The sequence below is a fragment of the Trachemys scripta genome, chromosome 2, assembly GCF_013100865.1.
Source record: "Trachemys scripta elegans isolate TJP31775 chromosome 2, CAS_Tse_1.0, whole genome shotgun sequence".
Taxonomy (NCBI): domain Eukaryota; kingdom Metazoa; phylum Chordata; order Testudines; family Emydidae; genus Trachemys; species Trachemys scripta.
Window position 1 is genome coordinate 177,940,670 of NC_048299.1, and position 18,476 is coordinate 177,959,145.

An 18,476-nucleotide genomic window follows, 5' to 3' on the forward strand; every position below is an offset into this window, starting at 1 on the left:
TAACACTGAGAACAGTCTAGATCCATCCTCTTTGGAACCCCCTTTCAGGTAGTTGAAAGCAGCTATCAAATCTCCCCTCATTCTTCTCTTCTGCAGACTAAACAATCCCAGTTCCCTCAGCCTCTCCTCATAAGTCATGTGCTCCAGCCACCTAATCATTTTTGTTGCCCTCCGCTGGACTGTTTCCAATTTTTCCACAACTAAAAGTTCCCCTACTAAAAGTACACAGTGATAGCTATGGGGTATGGTTGTTGTTTTTTTAATTATTATTATTTTTTAGAGAAAGGGGGTTAGAATGATCAGCAATCTTTTGGTTGGTGCGTTCAAGGGGTTTTTCCCATATGGCAAAATTGACTAACTGCATGTTGTTTTTTACCTTATATGTGGCATCTCGGAGGTCTGTTTTTAGTGTTTAAATAACATTTGCCACAGTGCAGTTGGAGTTAAAAAGTGTCCCTCTAACCAAATGGGCTGCTTGGGCATGTGTCCCAAGCACGACATTGCATGGTGAGGGGTATGCCTCCATGTCTCATACAGCATGTGGCTCCCCCATCTCCTTCTGCATGGAGGAGGGAAACACGCTGGGACTTTGGCTTCCAGCTTGGGTCCCTGGACAGGCCTGAGGCTGTAGAAGAGGCATTGCTCTCATACCTGCCCTCAGCTTTGTAGAACCAGGGTCCACTAGCGTCTGGTTCCATTCTGCACTAGAACAGCCCTGCTAGATAGCAGGAGGGTGGGGAGTCCCTATTGGTTAATAGGTTTAGTAAAGTTGTAGCCTCTGTATTTAATCATACTATGGTGTACATGTCTCATTGTTTCTGTGTCTGCATCAGGAGATCACATCTGTTCCTGGACTGCATTACAGCAGCAATACTTAAATAATAGACCACAGCCACTTGATTCTCATTCAGATTCTGCTGGTGTTGCTGTTCACCAGCTACTTTAATGTGCATCTGAAAGGCAACTGTCAGCAGAGACCCTTCATTATATGACCCAATCTAACATGTGTCAGAAAGGAAAAGATTGTCCATATGGGAACATGACAAATAAAACAGCAAGTGTTTCTTTAGATCTGAGTGTTTGAGGAGACGCTATATAGGTGGCAGTTACTAGTATCAGCGTTCCTTACATATGACACAAGACCAGAGTAGTTGATTTTTTCCAGGCTAGGATAGTAGGAAAAAAGTCTACGGATTGTCATACAGGCATTTGTACAGAAGCATGAATATTGATATTTCATTGTGTGATGTAGTTCTAATATGCAAGCTCTTATTACAGGTTGACTGGTTGATTTGCTTCTTAGGTATTAGTTTAGTGAAATGTGTGTGTTGTAATTGTTATGACAAAATATACTGGCTTGAAAAAAATCATTGTCAGTGTCTGTCTAATGTGCTGCATGTGTTAAGAACTGAATAAAAAATGGAAGGACATCCCACGTACAACGTTGCAAGGTCCCAACTTCAGAACAATTGTTCTGAAAAGTTAGATTAAAACAAATTCATCTGTTCTGTGGGCCTTTAGATCCTACATTGACTCTCTCCTTCACATATAGCTAATATTTTTATGTAGTTATTAGTAGATGCCACAACAGAGGGAAAATTGGCAGTCAGCTGTTCCATTATGATTAAAGACAGAAGTTTCCAAATGTGGTTCCTTTACTACATCCAGATAGGAATCAAATAAGTTGTATATTACTTTTTTTTTCTACTGGTGGAAATAGACAACGAAATCTAGTAATGCAAAATGCTGTGTGAAAATATAAACGGGAAACAGATGAGAGATGCGGTGAAGTAGACTCTGTTAGTCCATGGTGTCCTTTTACATCCTCTCTGGGCTACTAACTAATAGTTTTTAATAAGTGATGAAATCTAATATTTTGTATTCCATTTGTGCTGTGGGAATAGCTGTAAGGATTAGCTAAGTATGACTGTTCAATGCAAAGCTGTATTTGAATAAAGCCTGTATTGTAAAGTACCTGGTTGAGTTTTAAGTACATGAAAGGTGAGACTTGTTAAGACTGGGAAATCTTGTTTATCTTGAAGTTTTGAGGCAGTAATTTCAAGTAACAGCTGAACTCATATAGGCTTTGAAACCTGACATCCAGGTTTTTTAAGTAATCAAACAAAACATTCTTTTTGTACATCTGTTCCAGCTCCTTATGGACAACTGCAGACCCCCGGTTTCCTATCTTAATGGGCAAGTTAAGGAAGTAGCACTAGTAAGACAAGTGACATAGAGCAGGGGTCTCAAACACGCGGTCTGCAGGCAGCATGCGGCCCGCGGGGTATTTTTCTGCAGCCCGTGAGCCCCCAGCGTTTACCAGAGCGGCCGGACAAGCACCGGGAGCAGGGCAGGCTCCCTGCCTGCCCTGCCCAGCGCAGCTCCGGGAAGAGGCTGGAACGTGGGGAAGGGGGGGCGGAGGGGCTGCATGTGGCTGTTGCTTTAGGCAGCGCCCCCAGCAGCTCCGATTGGCCGGGAACGGGGAACCGCGGCCAATGGGAGCTGTTGGAGGCGGTGCCTCAAGCAACAGAAACGCACAGCCCCTCCGCCCCCCCCTTCCCCATGTTCCAGCCTCTTGCGGGGGCAGGGCAGACAGGCAGGGCAGGGAGCCTGCCCTGCTCCCAGTACACGCCGGGCTAGATCCTGCCCCCCGAACCTCTCCTGCAGCCAAACCCCCTGCCCTGAGCCCCCTGCTGCACCCCAACCCCCTGCCATACCCTGCACCCCTCCTGCACCCTGACCCCTGTCGAGTCCCCTGCCACACCCTGTGCCCCGACCCCCTGCCCTGAGCCCCCTGCCGCACCCTGCACACCAACCCCCTGCCATACCCAGCACCCTGACCCCCTGCCTCACCCCACCTGCATCCCAACCCACTGCCCTGAGCCCCCTGCTGAACCCCAACCCCCTGCCCTGAGCCCCCTGCAGCACACTGCACCCTGACCCCTTGCTGTACCCCTCACCCCTCCTGCACCCCACACCCCAACTCCCTGCCCTGAGCCCCCACCACACCCCTCCTGCACCCCCTGGGGGCAGGGAGGGGGCAGAGTTGGGGTGGGGATTTCGGGGAAGGGGTTGGAATGCGGGCAGGGAAGGGGTGGGAAGAGGCGGGGCAGGGGCAGGGCCTCATGGAAGGTGTGGAGTGGGGGCGGGGGCGAGGGCGGCGGTGCAGGGAGGTGTCAGTAATGCAGCTCTCGGGCCAATGTACTAGTCCTCATGTGGCCCTCTTGGTCATTTGAGTTTGAGACTCCTGACATAGAGGATATGTCTATACAGCAGCTGAGAATATGCATCCCAGTGCAGATAGGCATGCACTTGCTCTGTTTGGGCTAGTGCTCTAAAAATAGCAGTATGTCCATGCCAGCATGGGCAGTGGTTCAGACTGTACACCTGAGTACATACTCAGGGGGTTGGGCAGGTACTCAGATAGTCAGTCTCTCCAACCATAGCCACACTGCTATTTTTAGCACCCCTGCATAAGCAGAGCTAGCGCATATCTTCCTACCCGCTCTGAGAAGCACGGTCCCGGTGCTGTGTAGGCATTCCCAGAAAAATGCCTGACTGGCCAGTATTTCTCTTTTACCTGTTAGGTTCACAGTTGTTTTTTAAATGCACTGAAGTTAAGAGTTACAATTTCTGTAGTGCTTGTTATGGCAAATCACAATATCAGGGAAGGTTGGACAACTGAAACTGATGTATAAGTAAGCCCAACAGTGGTGTTGGTATTTTCTTTGGACACGATCTCTTTTCTTCTCTTGCTTTCTTTTTTGTCTCACTGAGTTTTGTGCAGATCACTGAAAAACAGGGAGGGCGTTGTTTCTGGAGAGTGTGTAAACATTTAGTAGTGTAGTAAGAAGACAGACAGACCCAGGAAATCAGACATTCACCTTATCTATACAGTGGTTAATGAGCAGTTTGAAAGCCTAAATTGGAATTTAGCGTTTTGACTTTGCTGGCTCAGCTATAGGCTATTCGGTGATTTAATATTGCAGGCTGCAATCCTTATTCCGTTTAAAGTGAATACATACTTTAAAGTGGACATATACTTGCACAGCTTTTAGAAAGATAATCACATATGTATATTGGTACCACTACCTAAAACACATCATTAGTTTATCTTAATTGCAAGACATGAATAATATTTTACTCATATGCTGTTTGATGGGACAACACTCACTCCAAAATCTAAGTCAAAGCCTTTTATCTTATCACCATTTCTGATAGCTCATTTTTCTTGATAGCTGGTGAAATAGAATAGCATGGGGAATAATACTTTTAAATCAGATTACTTTCCATACCTGGAGTCAAAACCTTGAGGAAATCATGTCTGTCTTTACTAGTTAGATACCATGGAGCTTTGGATAATAAAGCTGGAAGTCTTTGATTTTTATGAGAATTAATAAACCCTTTCAAGAAACATATTTCAAGCAATTTGCACAGGACTCCTTAAAACAGTTCAACATTGAAAGTTAACCCTGAAAGTAAACTGTGGTGGATGGCCCCAGAGGTGGAAAGGGTACAGAGAAGGGAGGTTCCAGTTGCAGAAAGGTGCTGTACAACCTACTCTTCACTGGGGGAGGCTAAAAGGGGCCAGCATAAACCAAAAATGGGGCGATTTTGTCTGTGAAGAAGCTGTGATTGAGGCAAGCAGGATGCACTGGTTAGGCATGTCAATTCAGCATGCTTCACTGGAACGGGCTCTTATGCAGCCCCCTTTACAGATTAATGCTGCTCTCCCCTGATGAAAATCTTGAGAGGTCAAATTTCACGGCAACTGCTCCTGTTTTCCCCCTCCATGGTCCACCAAGAGCACCCAGTTTAGGCTCTGCATCTCACTCACTCCTGACGGGGATTGTTAAGGCTGCACAGCTCCCTGCCTTACACTGTGATATCCTCAGTAAGCCAGTCTGTCTAAAGGCCAGCACCTGTGCTTTGCTTCCTGCCTGAGGACTATGACCAGTGTATTGATGCAGTTATCAGTTACTACACAGCTCTTTCTAAACCAGCACATTTATTATTATTATAATTAATTATTATTAAGGTAAAAGCATTACAGAGAATATGTTGAAGCAATCAAAGAAATTGAATGCACACTTAAAAGGTTACCAGAGATCACTCCCAGCTTCCACCAATGGCTCTGGTAGGTTTTAGTCTTTCAGAACCCACAGCTGGGTTTTTCACCGGTTGTAATTTATCTGTCTTAGATGCAAAATGAAAACCCCGAATCAGTGTAAGCTTGTGCTGTTTATTCAAAAGTCCATTCTTTGTCTGTTGGTCTTTGGAGAATCCAGTTTGAACAGAGAATCCACTGGTACCTAAAATAAATAAATCAATTAATGGAGATATCCTATCTCCTAGAACTGGAAGGGACCTTGAAAGGTCATTGAGTCCAGCCCCTGCCTTCACTATTAGGAGCAAGTACTGATTTTGCCCCAGACCCTAAGTGGCCCCCTCAAGGATTGAACTCACAACCCTGGGTTTAGCAGACCAATGCTCAAACCACTGAGCTATCCCTCCCCTGAAACTCCCTCCCTCTTGGGGGAGAGGGGGTGCAGGGAGGAGGGTTACAGCCTGGCTGGTTTGTCTTAATCACCGTCCACTGTTTTTAGTTCCTGGAGGAGCTGTGGTATCCCTCTCTCATGGAGTAGAACACAATCACACATAAACCATTCATTTAAAACTATGGACCCTAAAGATACTTCATGGGATCGCAGTATCTGACACAGTAGTACCACTGTCTGCTCTCCTCATAGCAAATCCATGTGAGATGCAATTTCTATGCCTGCTCTGAACCTGGCCTTCTTTGTGTATATAATGTGTAAATCTGTCTCTCACACACATTTCTCTCTCTCATGCGCGCGTACACACACACACACACAAAATTAGCTTTTTGAAAGATACATTTGGTTTGATATTGAGACCCCTGTGTCTTAACCAAATATAAACCAGTACTGTGAAAATGTCAGTGACATTTATTAGCACATAGGTGACCATCTCATGCATTCCCTCAGGATTTTTTAGCTTCCTGATCTTACACTTGTGGTTCTTTCTGTGAAAAGTCAGGGGCCCATAATGACAGTTGAGGAGCAGTTCAGTTAATTAAAGCTGGGAATCCTCTGACATATTAGCACAGAATTGAGCAAAATGAGTTTATTAACTGAACATAGTCATGTTCTTGTTCCTGATACAAATCTGCAACTCTGATTGCAAGGATCATAGAAGCCCCTGTGTGGTTTCCAGGAAAGCTAATTAGAACAAGCAGTTTTGGCCAGGGACTTTTTTAATATAGCTGATGAATGTATTTCATGTTAACTCTTCCTCTCTTATACTGAACAGAGTTAAGTTTCCTGTTAGTACACTGTGCTGCAGTAGGTCAAATGCAAATTGCATTGATTTGCTTCAAGTTACTGTGAGTTAATAGTTATTAGGTTATTCTTGTTTGGAGTAGTCATTGCAGAAAAAATGTCTTCTGGTTTTGGAGCCTTTGAAGTTCACATTTTCACACTTTTCTCTGCAATCATGACAGCTGGAATCTTTCTTTAAAAAAGCAAGCAAGCAAGTTGAGTTTCTCACATAATCACAGGACTCCGGGAGCAGGAGCTTTAAGAAACACAATAAATATTGAGCAACTCATGATAAAACCAGACTGCAGTGTAGTCTCTTGACTGTCCAGTATTCAATATAACCTTACCACATGCAGTTATACCTCCTATTCTTTTAATATTTATTCATTTATTGATTTATTTTTATATAACCTCTCAAGCTATTCAAAAGTTAAAAGCAACATTTGATATAAAGCTGGGCTCTGTGACTCAGAGAAGCAGACATTATGCCAAAAAAAGGGGGGGAGGGAGCAAAGAAAAGATAACTTCAGAAATGGATGAGTTAAAGAGGGAACACAAAGGACCAAGTCTACCACTATATATTGCTTAACACAATAAGGGCCAAATTTTGATTGGGGTCTCTGGGTGGTATCATACTGTAAATATAAAATAACAATTAAATAATTGACAAAGAAGAATCGATTCAAATATAAGAGCCTTACACTGAGCCTTAGAACAACTAGATGAAAAAATATGTTTCTTTTATGTGTGCGAGCTAGAGAATATGAGTGGGAGCTTAAATCTTTTTTTTTTATTCAGTGGTCAGCACAAAAAGATGCACGTATTGTACAAGGGAAGCTGAATAGGAAGATAACAAAACAAAGCTAACAAATGTCACTAGCTGCGTAGTGAGGGGATTGATTGGTTGATTTAAAAGCTGGACAGACACATTTTAAGAAAATTTCAAAAAATGCTGAGGCAAATTAGTGATTTTTGCCTTACTCCTTATCCATTACTTACTTGTATCATAAATGCAGTATAGTTTTGAAGGATAATTCAGAGTAAACTGTTTTGAATTAGGAGTAGAACTGGCTAAAGAGGAAAAGTCTGCTGTGCAAAGGAATTCTGTACTGGAACGGTATTCAATTAATCACTCATACTGGAGCTCTTTTGCCTTGTTTCCCTTATTTGATAAAGGAAAATAATATTTTCATTAGTGATGGGCAAAATAAGGTATTTGCTTTTGTAAAACTGGGGTGGTTCATAGCAAATGTTTTTATGCAAATCCCCAAAGTTTGCAGGGAAGAGGTAAAGAGAGATTGGCAAAACTGGAAGTGATTTTATTTGGCAAAACTTTGTGTTAGGGTTTTGTTGGGGTGGGAGGGTTGGATGCAAGTCTTATGTTATCTGAATATCTAAAGTTTAGATAAAAGGTTCTGTATTTTTTTTTTTTTTTTTTACAGAAATGTTTCAAAAAAATACAGGTCCACTGTGGCACTTTTGTGTTATCTGTGAATGCGCTTGATGTACCTTGAGTTGATCTGTTAGCTTGGTTTAGCTGCATATACCTTGTTGTGCATGTATTGTTTTATTGGTGTATTTATTAATATTTGTACTAATCTAATATTTTACATTTGGTTTATCTAGTTAAGGTAGGCAAAATATTTTCACCAAATAATGTAACTACTTCTCTTCTTCATTTATACACTGTTTTTAAGGCCAAGATTTCCAAAACTGACCAGTGAGTTTTAGGTTTTTTCAGTTCTCGAGTGCCCAATTTGTGACACATTAAAGATGTCTGTTTTTGGAGGATTGTGAGGGGGATTAGCTTAGCACTTTCTAAAAATCAGACCCCTTTAAGTCACATTAACTTGGGCAGCTAAAAACTTAGATTGCATATCCTGCCAATGCTGTAAAAAGCAAGGAAATAAGCAGTTATGTCATTCATCTTCCCATATACTGACCATTACATTCCAACCACGACCCTACACAGCCCCCATCCTGTTTCCCCAAGGCCCCATGTCCTCTGTTCATCCCATTACATCTCCCATCACCTTTCAAGCCCACCCTTGTGCTTCGAAGTACTCAATAAGTGTATTTATTTTTATCCCTTTTACAACTGTCACCTTTTAATTTCTAGTTTCTTCTTGCGCTTGTATTATAGGCTGAAAACTGCTACATAGTAGAGGAGCAAGTCTGCAACTCATTGGCTCTTCCTTAATTAGCAAATGGCCAATCTTAAAGATGCTCAAAATAGAAACTAAAGAGGATGCACTTAGATGCAAATGCATGTGGGCTGGTTTGTCTCCCACAGAAAAAGAGAGAGTCATTGCTCCCTCATGAAAATCAAAACAAGCGCTCTCTGAGAGCACTGCTAAAGATTTTAATTACACTAAGTCAGAGTTCTGGAATTCTTTGCTTCTAGTGTTTGCTCTTAAATTATATTAATGTCTCTCCCAAACAATACTAGTTAGAGGACAGCACTCTCTTGATACATTCTATTTGAAGTGAAGTGTAATCCTAAATCTTTCATTTTATTGCTGAATAATCCTTGCTACCTCTCCTCCTGTCCTTGCTGACTCATGGATAGGCAATATAATTGAGTTTAGTTTGGGCATCAGAAGCCCCATTACTGACCCTCATTAGCATGTGTGATTTTTATGGGATTTCTGTACATTGTTTTAATAATTGGCTACAAATATTTTTTTCTGACTAATTTTTAGGAAATGGCAAAGATTCTCAATCATCCAAGAGTATATGCTTTTCTTCACATACCAGTCCAATCTGCTTCTGACAGCATACTCATGGACATGAAAAGAGAATACTGTGTGGCAGACTTCAAACGGGTAGTGGATTTCCTTAAAGAAAAGTAAGTCTGTTAATACTCAAGAAAATACCAGTGTTCTTTTTTTGCAATGTCAAGAACATGTGGCTGAAAATGCAGTTACTTGCAACCTCATAATTAAGGTATGAGAAAGGAAACTCAGACTTTGAAAGCTATAAACCTCTTGATGTGGTTTGCTCATTTGCCTGAGTTTCATAAATACTGTCCATCTCTGCGTGACATGCTTTTAATTTGTCAATAAATTCCTAATCTTTTTCAAATAATAGAATTTTAGATTATTTTTATGCCTGAACTACTATATATAGATTGCTTGAAGTTCACTTTGCTGAAGTCTTTAACTTTAATGTGGCTTTTCGGCATTGTATAATCTGCATACTGGAGATGGTCCAGCTCATGATAACATAAATGGACTTCTTTTTTTTTTTACTCTGTAGTATTTTGTGTTCTCTAACTGGAATAAATTTACTTTTGTATGTTAATCCCCTGAGTTGGCCTTAAAAGAATTGCAACGATTTGTGAAAAGACTTTTTTCCTATAAGGACAGAATATATGTTGACATAAGTAAAAGTGTCTAAACATGTTGTTGTATTTTCCCTAACAAAAAGACAAATGATGTTATGTTAAGCAGGAAAACACTTTTAACAGCTAGTAATAGTACATTTAGCATTCTGTTAAGTAAGTTGGGGGTTTTTAGTTGTTGGGTTTTTTTACCTATGACATCAAGTACTAAGATTGAAGTGCAAAATGTGGCGCTAAATATCTTACTTACAATTACTTTTGTAACTTCTTGGCCTATTTTGAATTAATTATTCCCATGTGGAATGACAGAAAACTCATAATAATCTGAAAGAATTATTTCTCATTTTCTTTCTTTGGCTTTCTGTCTGTCTGTCTATCTAATATGGGTAATTGTGTGTGAATTTGTGCTTGACTCAGCTTGGGTGTGGATTGTTTGTTTTGTTTTGAGGTTTTTTTGAACGAATGAAGGTTCTTCACTTTACACCCTGTGTTTGGGATTTCACTCATTTACACACACTTAATTTAGAGTGCCAATTTTTCTTATCCAAATCACTGTAAAGTACAGCGGTTTAACTACATAAAGCGTGAAATGCGAAAAGCTGCATGGCAGGTGGGAGGCATAACAAAGAATAACTGTTAAAAAATGGAAGGACCCTCTCCTGCAACCTTTACTGAGGTGAGCGGATATTCTTATGTAGGGAAATGGATTGCAATGGGGTTACTTGCAAGAGCAAAGGTTGCATCCATTATTTTTTATCATCATTATAATTACTTGTTCTGAGAAGTTGGTTTTTTTTCAAACAATGGATGGTGAGGCCTTTGTTGTTGTTTTTTTTTAATTAAGAGGTTATGTTGGCACACATCTTAGCTAGGAGCTATGTCAATTTATATCTGAACTGACTTGAAGCTGATTCATTATTCTCTTCAGTAGTTTGAGAGTTGGCAGCTATTATCATAACAGCAGCTGGATTTCAGATATCCTAGTAGCGCTGGCACATATTGGGGCATCTGGAAATTTTTTTAAATCATGCAGCCCTTGCACAGAAAAAAAGAGTGTGAATTACTTAATATCCAAATTTGTAGCAGCTGCTTATTAAGAATACAATAATCTATGACATAAGTCATTTTCCACAAACTGTTATTACTTATGTAGTAAATTTAGTTAAAAAAAAAAGTAATTGATTTGATGTCTTTATTTAAAAAAAAACAGTAAAAATAATATTTTATTAGAAATCTACCAGATTATCAAGTGGTTCCCATTAGGGAACAGTCTCCATTTAGCATATGGAAAATTCTTTGCAACACGTGGCAGCAGAGTGAGGTAGCTATGCAAGACACAGAGATATTTTGGATATTTGAACATGTGCACATCTGTTAAACTCATTTGGTTATTCTTTTGTGTTCAAGAGCATGTGGTCTTTATTTGTAGTCTTTTCTCTCCTGGTAGCAGCCAGCTATGACGTTGCCATGTAGACATTCCCATACAGATTTCTTAGAGCAAGAATTGCTGAGACATAACATTGCCTCAGACTTCTCCAGAGTCTATACCTAGAGTAGCTGATATTAACTATGTGTGGTTTGAACTATTTTAGCAGAACAAAGAGTGATGGCCCTCTCCATGTCACAAAACAGATCAACCACAGCTGTAAAGTTTGAACCCACTTACTGCAAACACTAGCACAGGTCCCAGCCAGTAGATTCAGAATGGCACATACTCCATAAAATCAGGCATCTGACAAGTAAGCATTTACTCGTAGAATGACATTGGACCCATAACACCATAGGTTGACTCAGTGAAGGAGATACTCCAATCTCAGTGAAGGAGATACTCTTGAGATATTCCATTAAGCCCTCAGATACCTTGATGAAAAAAACCCAGGCAAATAGAAAGAAAGAAATTCTGAAATCGATAGGAGTGGAATGAGAGAAAGTGAACCATGAGGTGCCTGATCTGTTCATGCTGGGGCACTAGTCACATAATGACCAAGGAACCCCTCCATTCTCAGAGAGCCAGGGGAAATAAACATGGGGCCATCTTCTTCACAACCCAAGAGAAGCACCATGAGTCATTTCTTCCCTTTGAGAGGCAGGAGTGGTAGCGGGGGGAACTCTGCTAGAAGCTTCTGTTAATTGGCTGAGCCTTAATCAGTGGGCGGGGCTATCAAGGCCAGGGCTTTATAAAGCAGTGTGCAAGCGACCCGGGGGCTGCTAACAGAGTTTCGTAAGGGAGTTTGGAAGGGGAGTGGGAAGGGGGCAAGGTTCACTTGCTGTCCTTTAAAACCTGTAAACTAAACTACACTCAAAACTTCTTGATTTAAACAAAACCCTTTCATTAACTAGGTAGCTGCAGGAGACAATGCAGGCAGAAGCCCAGCAGCAGAGTGGGGGCTATCCAGTTTATTGTGCTGAGTGCAGCATGTATGATTACCTGCCCTGTGGGCGTATGGTGTATGTGTGCATTCGGTGCAAGGAGCTCCTGGCCCTCAGAGACCGCGTACAGGCTTTGGAGGCCAGGGTGGCAGAACTGGAGGAGCTAAGGGAGGCAGAGAGGTATGTTGATGAGTCTTTCCGGGACACTGTAGAATTGTCCCACCTCCGATCAGACAGCCCCTGCACTGTTGAAAGACCCAGGGAAGCAGAGCAGTCAATGGGAGCAGAGGGAAACCTTCCCATAGGGATTTGGGGAAGGGGCGGAGTTGAGGCGGGGCCGGGGGTGGGGTAATTAAAGAACAGGTGGGGGCGGCCAAAATTGTTTTTGCTTTGGGCGGCAAAAATCCTAGAGCTGACCCTGGTTGCAGAGCAGTTTTTAAACTAGGAGATGAGTGAAAGCCGACTGCTGCAGAGGAGCACGTGGATTGGACAGAGACTTCTCTTAGAGGATAGTCTATTGATAGAAATTCTCTAGGTTATAGTCAGGAGCAGAGGATGGAAGAGGATAATGTAGGGGCCAGATCAGACGAGAAACATTCACATGAAGAATCGGACACATCTGAAAAAGGCAGACAAATAAACAGTGACAAGTTTTTAAAGTGATTGTATACAAATGCTAGAATAATAAGACGGGTGAACTAGAGTGCCTCATGATAAAGGAGGATATTGATATAATAGGCATCACAGAAACCTGGTGGACTGAGAACAATCAATGGGACACAATCATTTCGGGGTACAAAATATATCAGAAGGACAGAACAAGTCGTGCGGGGGAGAGGGGGCACTATATGTGAAAGAAAATGTAGAATCAAATGAAGTAAAAATCTTAAGTGAATCCACATGTTCCATAGAATCTCTATGGATAGTAATTTCATGCTCTAATAAGAATATAAGATTAGGGATCTATTATCGACCACCTGACGAGGACAGTGATAGTGATGATGAAATGCTAAGGGAAATTAGAGAGGCTATCAAAATTAAGAACTCAATAATAGTGGGGGATTTCAATTACCCCCATATTGACTGGGAATATGTCACCTCAGGACGAAATGCAGAGACAAAATTTCTCGATACTTTAAGTGGGCTGTAGTCCACGAAAGCTTATGCTCTAATAAATTTGTTAGTCTCTAAGGTGCCACAAGTACTCCTCTTCTTCTTTTTGCGGATACAGACTAACACGGCTGCTACTCTGAAACTCGATACTTTAAATGACTGCTTCTTGGAGCAGTGGTAGGGGAACCCACAAGGGGAGAGGCAACTCTCGATTTACATTTAACATCTCTATGGTGGGAGGAACATCTCAACAGCCCAATACTGTGGCATTTAATTTCAAAAAGGGGAACTATGCAAAAATGAGGGGGTTAGTTAAACAGAAATTAAAAGGTACAGTGACTCGAGTGAAACCCTGCAAGCTGCATGGACACTTTTTAAAGACACCATAATAGAGGCCCAACATAAATGTATACCCCAAATTAAGAAATAAAAGAACTAAAAAAGAGCCATCGTGGCTTAACAACCATGTAAAAGAAGCAGTGAGAGATAAAAAGTGGAAGTCAGATCCTAGTGAGGTAAATAGAAAGGAGCATAAACACTGCCAAATTAAGTGTAAAAATGTAATAAGAAACTCCAAAAAGGAGTTTGAAGAACAGCTAGCCAAAAACTCAAAAGGTAATAACAAAATGTTTTTTAAGTAGATCAGAAGCAGGAAGCCTGCTAAACAACCAGTGGGTCCCTGGACGTTCAAGATACAAAAGGAGCACTTAAAGATGATAAAGTCATTGTGGAGAAACTAAATAGATTCTTTGCTTCAGTCTTCACGGCTGAGGATGTTAGGGAGATTCCCAAACCTGAGCCAGCTTTTGTAGGTGACAAATCTGAGGAACTGTCACAGATTGAAGTGTCACTAGAGGAGGTTTTGAAATTAATTGATAAACTTAACAGTAACAAGTCACCAGGACCAGATGGCATTCACCCAAGAGTTCTGAAAGAACTCAAATGTGAAGTTGCGGAACTATTAACTATGGTTTGTAACCTGTCCTTTAAATTGGCTTCTGTACCCAATGACTGGAAGATAGCTAATGTAATGCCAATATTTAAAAAGGTCTCTAGAGGTGATCCCGGCAATTACAGACCGGTAAGTCTAACGTCAGTAGCGGGCAAATTATTTGAAACAATAGTAAAGAATAAAATTGTCAGACACATAGAAGAACATAAATTGTTCGGCAAAAGTCAACATGGTTTCTGTAAAGGGAAATCGTGTCTTACGAATCTATTAGAGTTCTTTGAAGGGGTCAACAAACATGTGGACAAGGGGGATCCAGTGGACATAGTGTACTTAGATTTCCAGAAAGCCTTTGACAAGGTCCCTCTCCAAAGGTTCTTACGTAAATTAAGTTGTCATGGGATAAAAGGGAAGGTCCTTTCATGGATTGAGAACTGGTTAAAAGACAGGGAACAAAGGGTAGGAATAAATGGTAAATTCTCAGAATGGAGAGGGGTAACTAGTGGTGTTCCCCAATGGTCAGTCCTAGGACCAATCCTATTCAACTTATTAATAAATGATCTGGAGAAAGGGGTAAAAAGTGAGGTGGCAAAGTTTGCAGATGATAAACTGCTCAAGATACTTAAGACCAAAACAGACTGTGAAGAACTTCAAAAAGATCTCACAAAACTAAGTGATTGGGCAACCAAATGGCAAATGAAATTTAATGTGGATAAATGTAAAGTAATGCACATTGGAAAAAATAACCCCAACTATGCATTCAATATGATGGGGGCTAATTTAGCTACAACGAATCATGAAAAAGATCTTGGAGTCATCGTGGATAGTTCTCTGAAGACGTCCATGCAGTGTGCAGAGGCAGTCAAAAAAGCAAACAGGATGTTAGGAATCATTAAAAAGGGGAAAGAGAATAAGACAGAGAATATCTTATTGCCCTTATATAAATCAATGGTACACCCACATCTGGAATACTACGTACAGATGTGGTATCCTCATTGCAAAAAAGGTGTACTGGCACTAGAAAAGGTTCAGAGAAGGGCAACTAAAATGATTAGGGGTTTGGAACGGGTCCCATATGAGGAGAGATTAAAGAGGCTAGGACTTTTCAGCTTGGAAAAGAGGAGACTGAGGGGGGATATGATAGAGGTATATAAAATCATGAGTGATGTGGAGAAAGTAGATAAGGAAAAGTTATTTAGTTATTCCCATAATACAAGAACTAGGGGCCACCAAATGAAATTAATGGGAAGCTGGTTTAAAACAATTAAAAGGAAGTTGTTCTTCACACAGCGCACAGTCAACTTGTGGAACTCCTTGCCTGAGGAGGTTGTGAAGGCTAGGACTATAACAGCGTTTAAAAGAGAACTGGATAATTTCATGGCGGTTAAGTTCACTAATGGCTATTAGCAAGGATGGGTAAGGAATGGTGTCTCTAGCCTCTGTTTGTCAGAAGGTGGAGATGGATGGCAGGAGAGAGATCACTTGATCATTACCTGTTAGGTTCACTCCCTCTGGGGCACCTGACATTGGCCACTGTCGGTAGACACGATACTGGGCTAGATGGACCTTTGGTCTGACCCAGTACGGCCGTTCTTATGTAACTCCATGTACTGTTGGAGTATTTGCTTGGGTGCGTGCAGAAATACTTTTCTCCTTCCACACCTACAGTCCTCTACTGAGGTGGTGTTGGTATAGTCCTCCAGAGTGCAGGGATTTTGGTGTTAAAACTCCATTGAGATGAATGGAGCAGTTCACATCCCTCAGAGCTACTGTTTCAGGCTCTTTGGGGACTCAGGCAGACATTTATTTTTTATTCACAGTTTGTTTTCGAGATTTTCTTCACATCCTAGAAACTCTTTTTAAAAATGAAAGCTGATATTCTGGTGCAATCACATGATTCCAGAAGTTGGCCTTCCCGTGCATCTGTCTAAATCTGATCCTATCTGTAACCACTCAACTGAATGATACTGCTGTTAGCCTGGGATGAGGCTTTGCAGCAGTGTCTGCAATAAAAGGAAACCACAAACACTATGGACATGAGAAACTGGATTAAAGAACTCATATTTCCTAGTTTATGCATTGTAAAAATGTCTGTCTTATACAACCTTGATACCTTTCAAATGCATTCCTTTAACTCTTAGCATACAGACATTTTCTTTAATACAGTACCCAGAAAATGAGTGCTGTGGAGGACATACTGGTACTGTATTTGCTATGCAGTGATCATCTGTCAATACAGGGTTATCAGGACTTGCTCTTTAAACAGAATTTATTTGTAAGTGGCTTCAATTTCACAGAATTGAACATCAGCATAAAGGAGATGAGACTGTATTGATTCCTTTAGGATCTTGTGTTTTTATTCAAACATATCTGTTGATAACCAATATGTATTTTCTGCTTAGTGTTTGTGGGTAGAGGGGGACTAAGTTATTTAAAATGTTGATTCTTGAATCGGGTATTAATTTCAAAGTGCTTACTACAAATATGGGATCTTCATAAATAGATGTATAGTAAATTTAATCTTATATCCAGATATCAGCAATTGTGTTAACTGAGGTTTCACTGTATTAAAATGTGAGTTGTTTTTCCTTTAAATAGTTTTAGTTTTCAACATTCACAACATAATTAAACTTTTGAAGGATGTTGTTTGTAGTTATAAAAAAAGAGTAAGTTTGCTTTAATTATGTCAAAAACTTTTTCAATTTAATCCCTTGAAATTTACTTTTAGCAATAAAAGCAAATAATTGGAATAAATTTTAGTTAAAGAATATTTGAGATCTGAATGTCACATTTTGCAATTACTTGAATAACTAGCAACATAATCATATGTTGATGAAAGAACCTTTAAAATGGTGATTCTCTTTTGAAATTCTTGTTTGTTACTGTTGACCGAGCTTAATTGTACTACACCCTAATACATTTCTCCTGTGTGATGAGATTATGTTGTTAATGAAAAGATAAATGAATCTTTCACTCTCGCTTTCTCTATACAAGCTAAGAGAATTTCAGACCAAAAACTTGACTGATAAAAGAAAGAAAATTCAGAGTTAAAGCTGACAACTTCCAGCCTTACATCTTGAGAAGGAGCAAAGGAACAAGCTTTTCTAAAATGGATTTAATATTTCTCATTAACTTTTTTTGTTCTTGTGAGATTGTGTCACCATTTTAATATGATTGCCTGCTCCCATCCACTCCAGATTCTTCCCCAGCCCTCAAAACTTAGAAATATAGATAGCTTTTGCAATATACTCTGAAGGACAACAAATTTGTGCTGTCAGACCAAGAGGGAGCAACTTTCAAAGTCAAAGATCTCTCATTAAAAATACCTTGCCATCAGCCCTCTTCTGCCCTATTTCTCCCTACTCTCACTTCCCCATTAATATCTGGAGACTTAGTTGGAGCACCTGAACTGATCTCCATTGCTTACAAAAAGTAGCCATAACTTAAATATCATTTAGCAGCGTGAAAAGCAATTAAGTGAACGAATATTAATATGATGGAAAATTAATTAAAATGTTATAAGGTGACTAATACTTTATGAAGAATAAACGAGGATCTTAGTTGCCCAGCAATTACAGTATTTTGGGCAATGACACTAAAGAAAACTAGCTACATTTATAAAAAAGTTCAGAGATACTTTTAAATATGCAGAGGTCAGACGAGGTTTTGGTTTTTACAGTTGGAATTGCCAAACTTGACTAGATCAGTCATTCATTTAATCTCCAGCCACTTCCTCTGACAGTGGCCAGTACCAGATACCTTAGGGGAAGATGTAAGAAATCCTGTACTCCAGAGATTCTCAGCCTTTTTCTTTGAGGTCCCCCTCAACATGCTATAAAACTCCAGAGCCCTGCAGCAAGGGGCGCCGGGGCTTGGGGTTTCAGCCCCGTGGACCCATGGTCGAGCACTGTTGCTGTAGTCGACAATAATGGAATAACATGGCCATAAGGGAAGTATTATCTTAGCCCCATCTGTTAGTGATTGATTTATGCACAGAAGCACGAGAGTTTATATCACCCGTTGTCAAACTTCTCAACTGTCCCTCAGTCAAGGGCCATCGCTTATTTTAGCCTTGGAGTTAATTGTTCCATGTAAATTTGTTGTCAATCTTATTCTTGAAAATTATTTACATCAGAAAGAATGTAAAACTGAACTTATAGACAGTTATTTGCTCTCAAGTAATGGGTCTCACGTCATTTTAATTTTCCTGTTTAAAAGACTTGGGTCCATCATTATGTGCCTTAGTCATACATTATGCTCCACATTTGCACCTTGGCAGAGTGAGAGGCATGCTTAGTTGTGTGTTGTGGATGTGGATATTACATTGAGGTAATTGGGCTTGTTTAGTCTGCAGAAGAGA

At 40.5% G+C, this 18,476-nt stretch overlaps 1 protein-coding gene across 2 annotated transcripts in view; it reads left to right on the forward strand.

The window, feature by feature from the left end:
- The window catches only part of CDKAL1 (CDK5 regulatory subunit associated protein 1 like 1), a 759,057-nt gene that overhangs the window by 381,888 nt on the left and 358,693 nt on the right, over positions 1 to 18,476 (forward strand). For both annotated transcript variants that reach the window (XM_034762410.1, XM_034762409.1), the window contains exon 11: positions 9,044 to 9,189. In XM_034762410.1, coding sequence (XP_034618301.1) covers positions 9,044 to 9,189 — 146 coding nt within the window. The remainder of the gene's footprint in view (positions 1 to 9,043; positions 9,190 to 18,476) is intronic.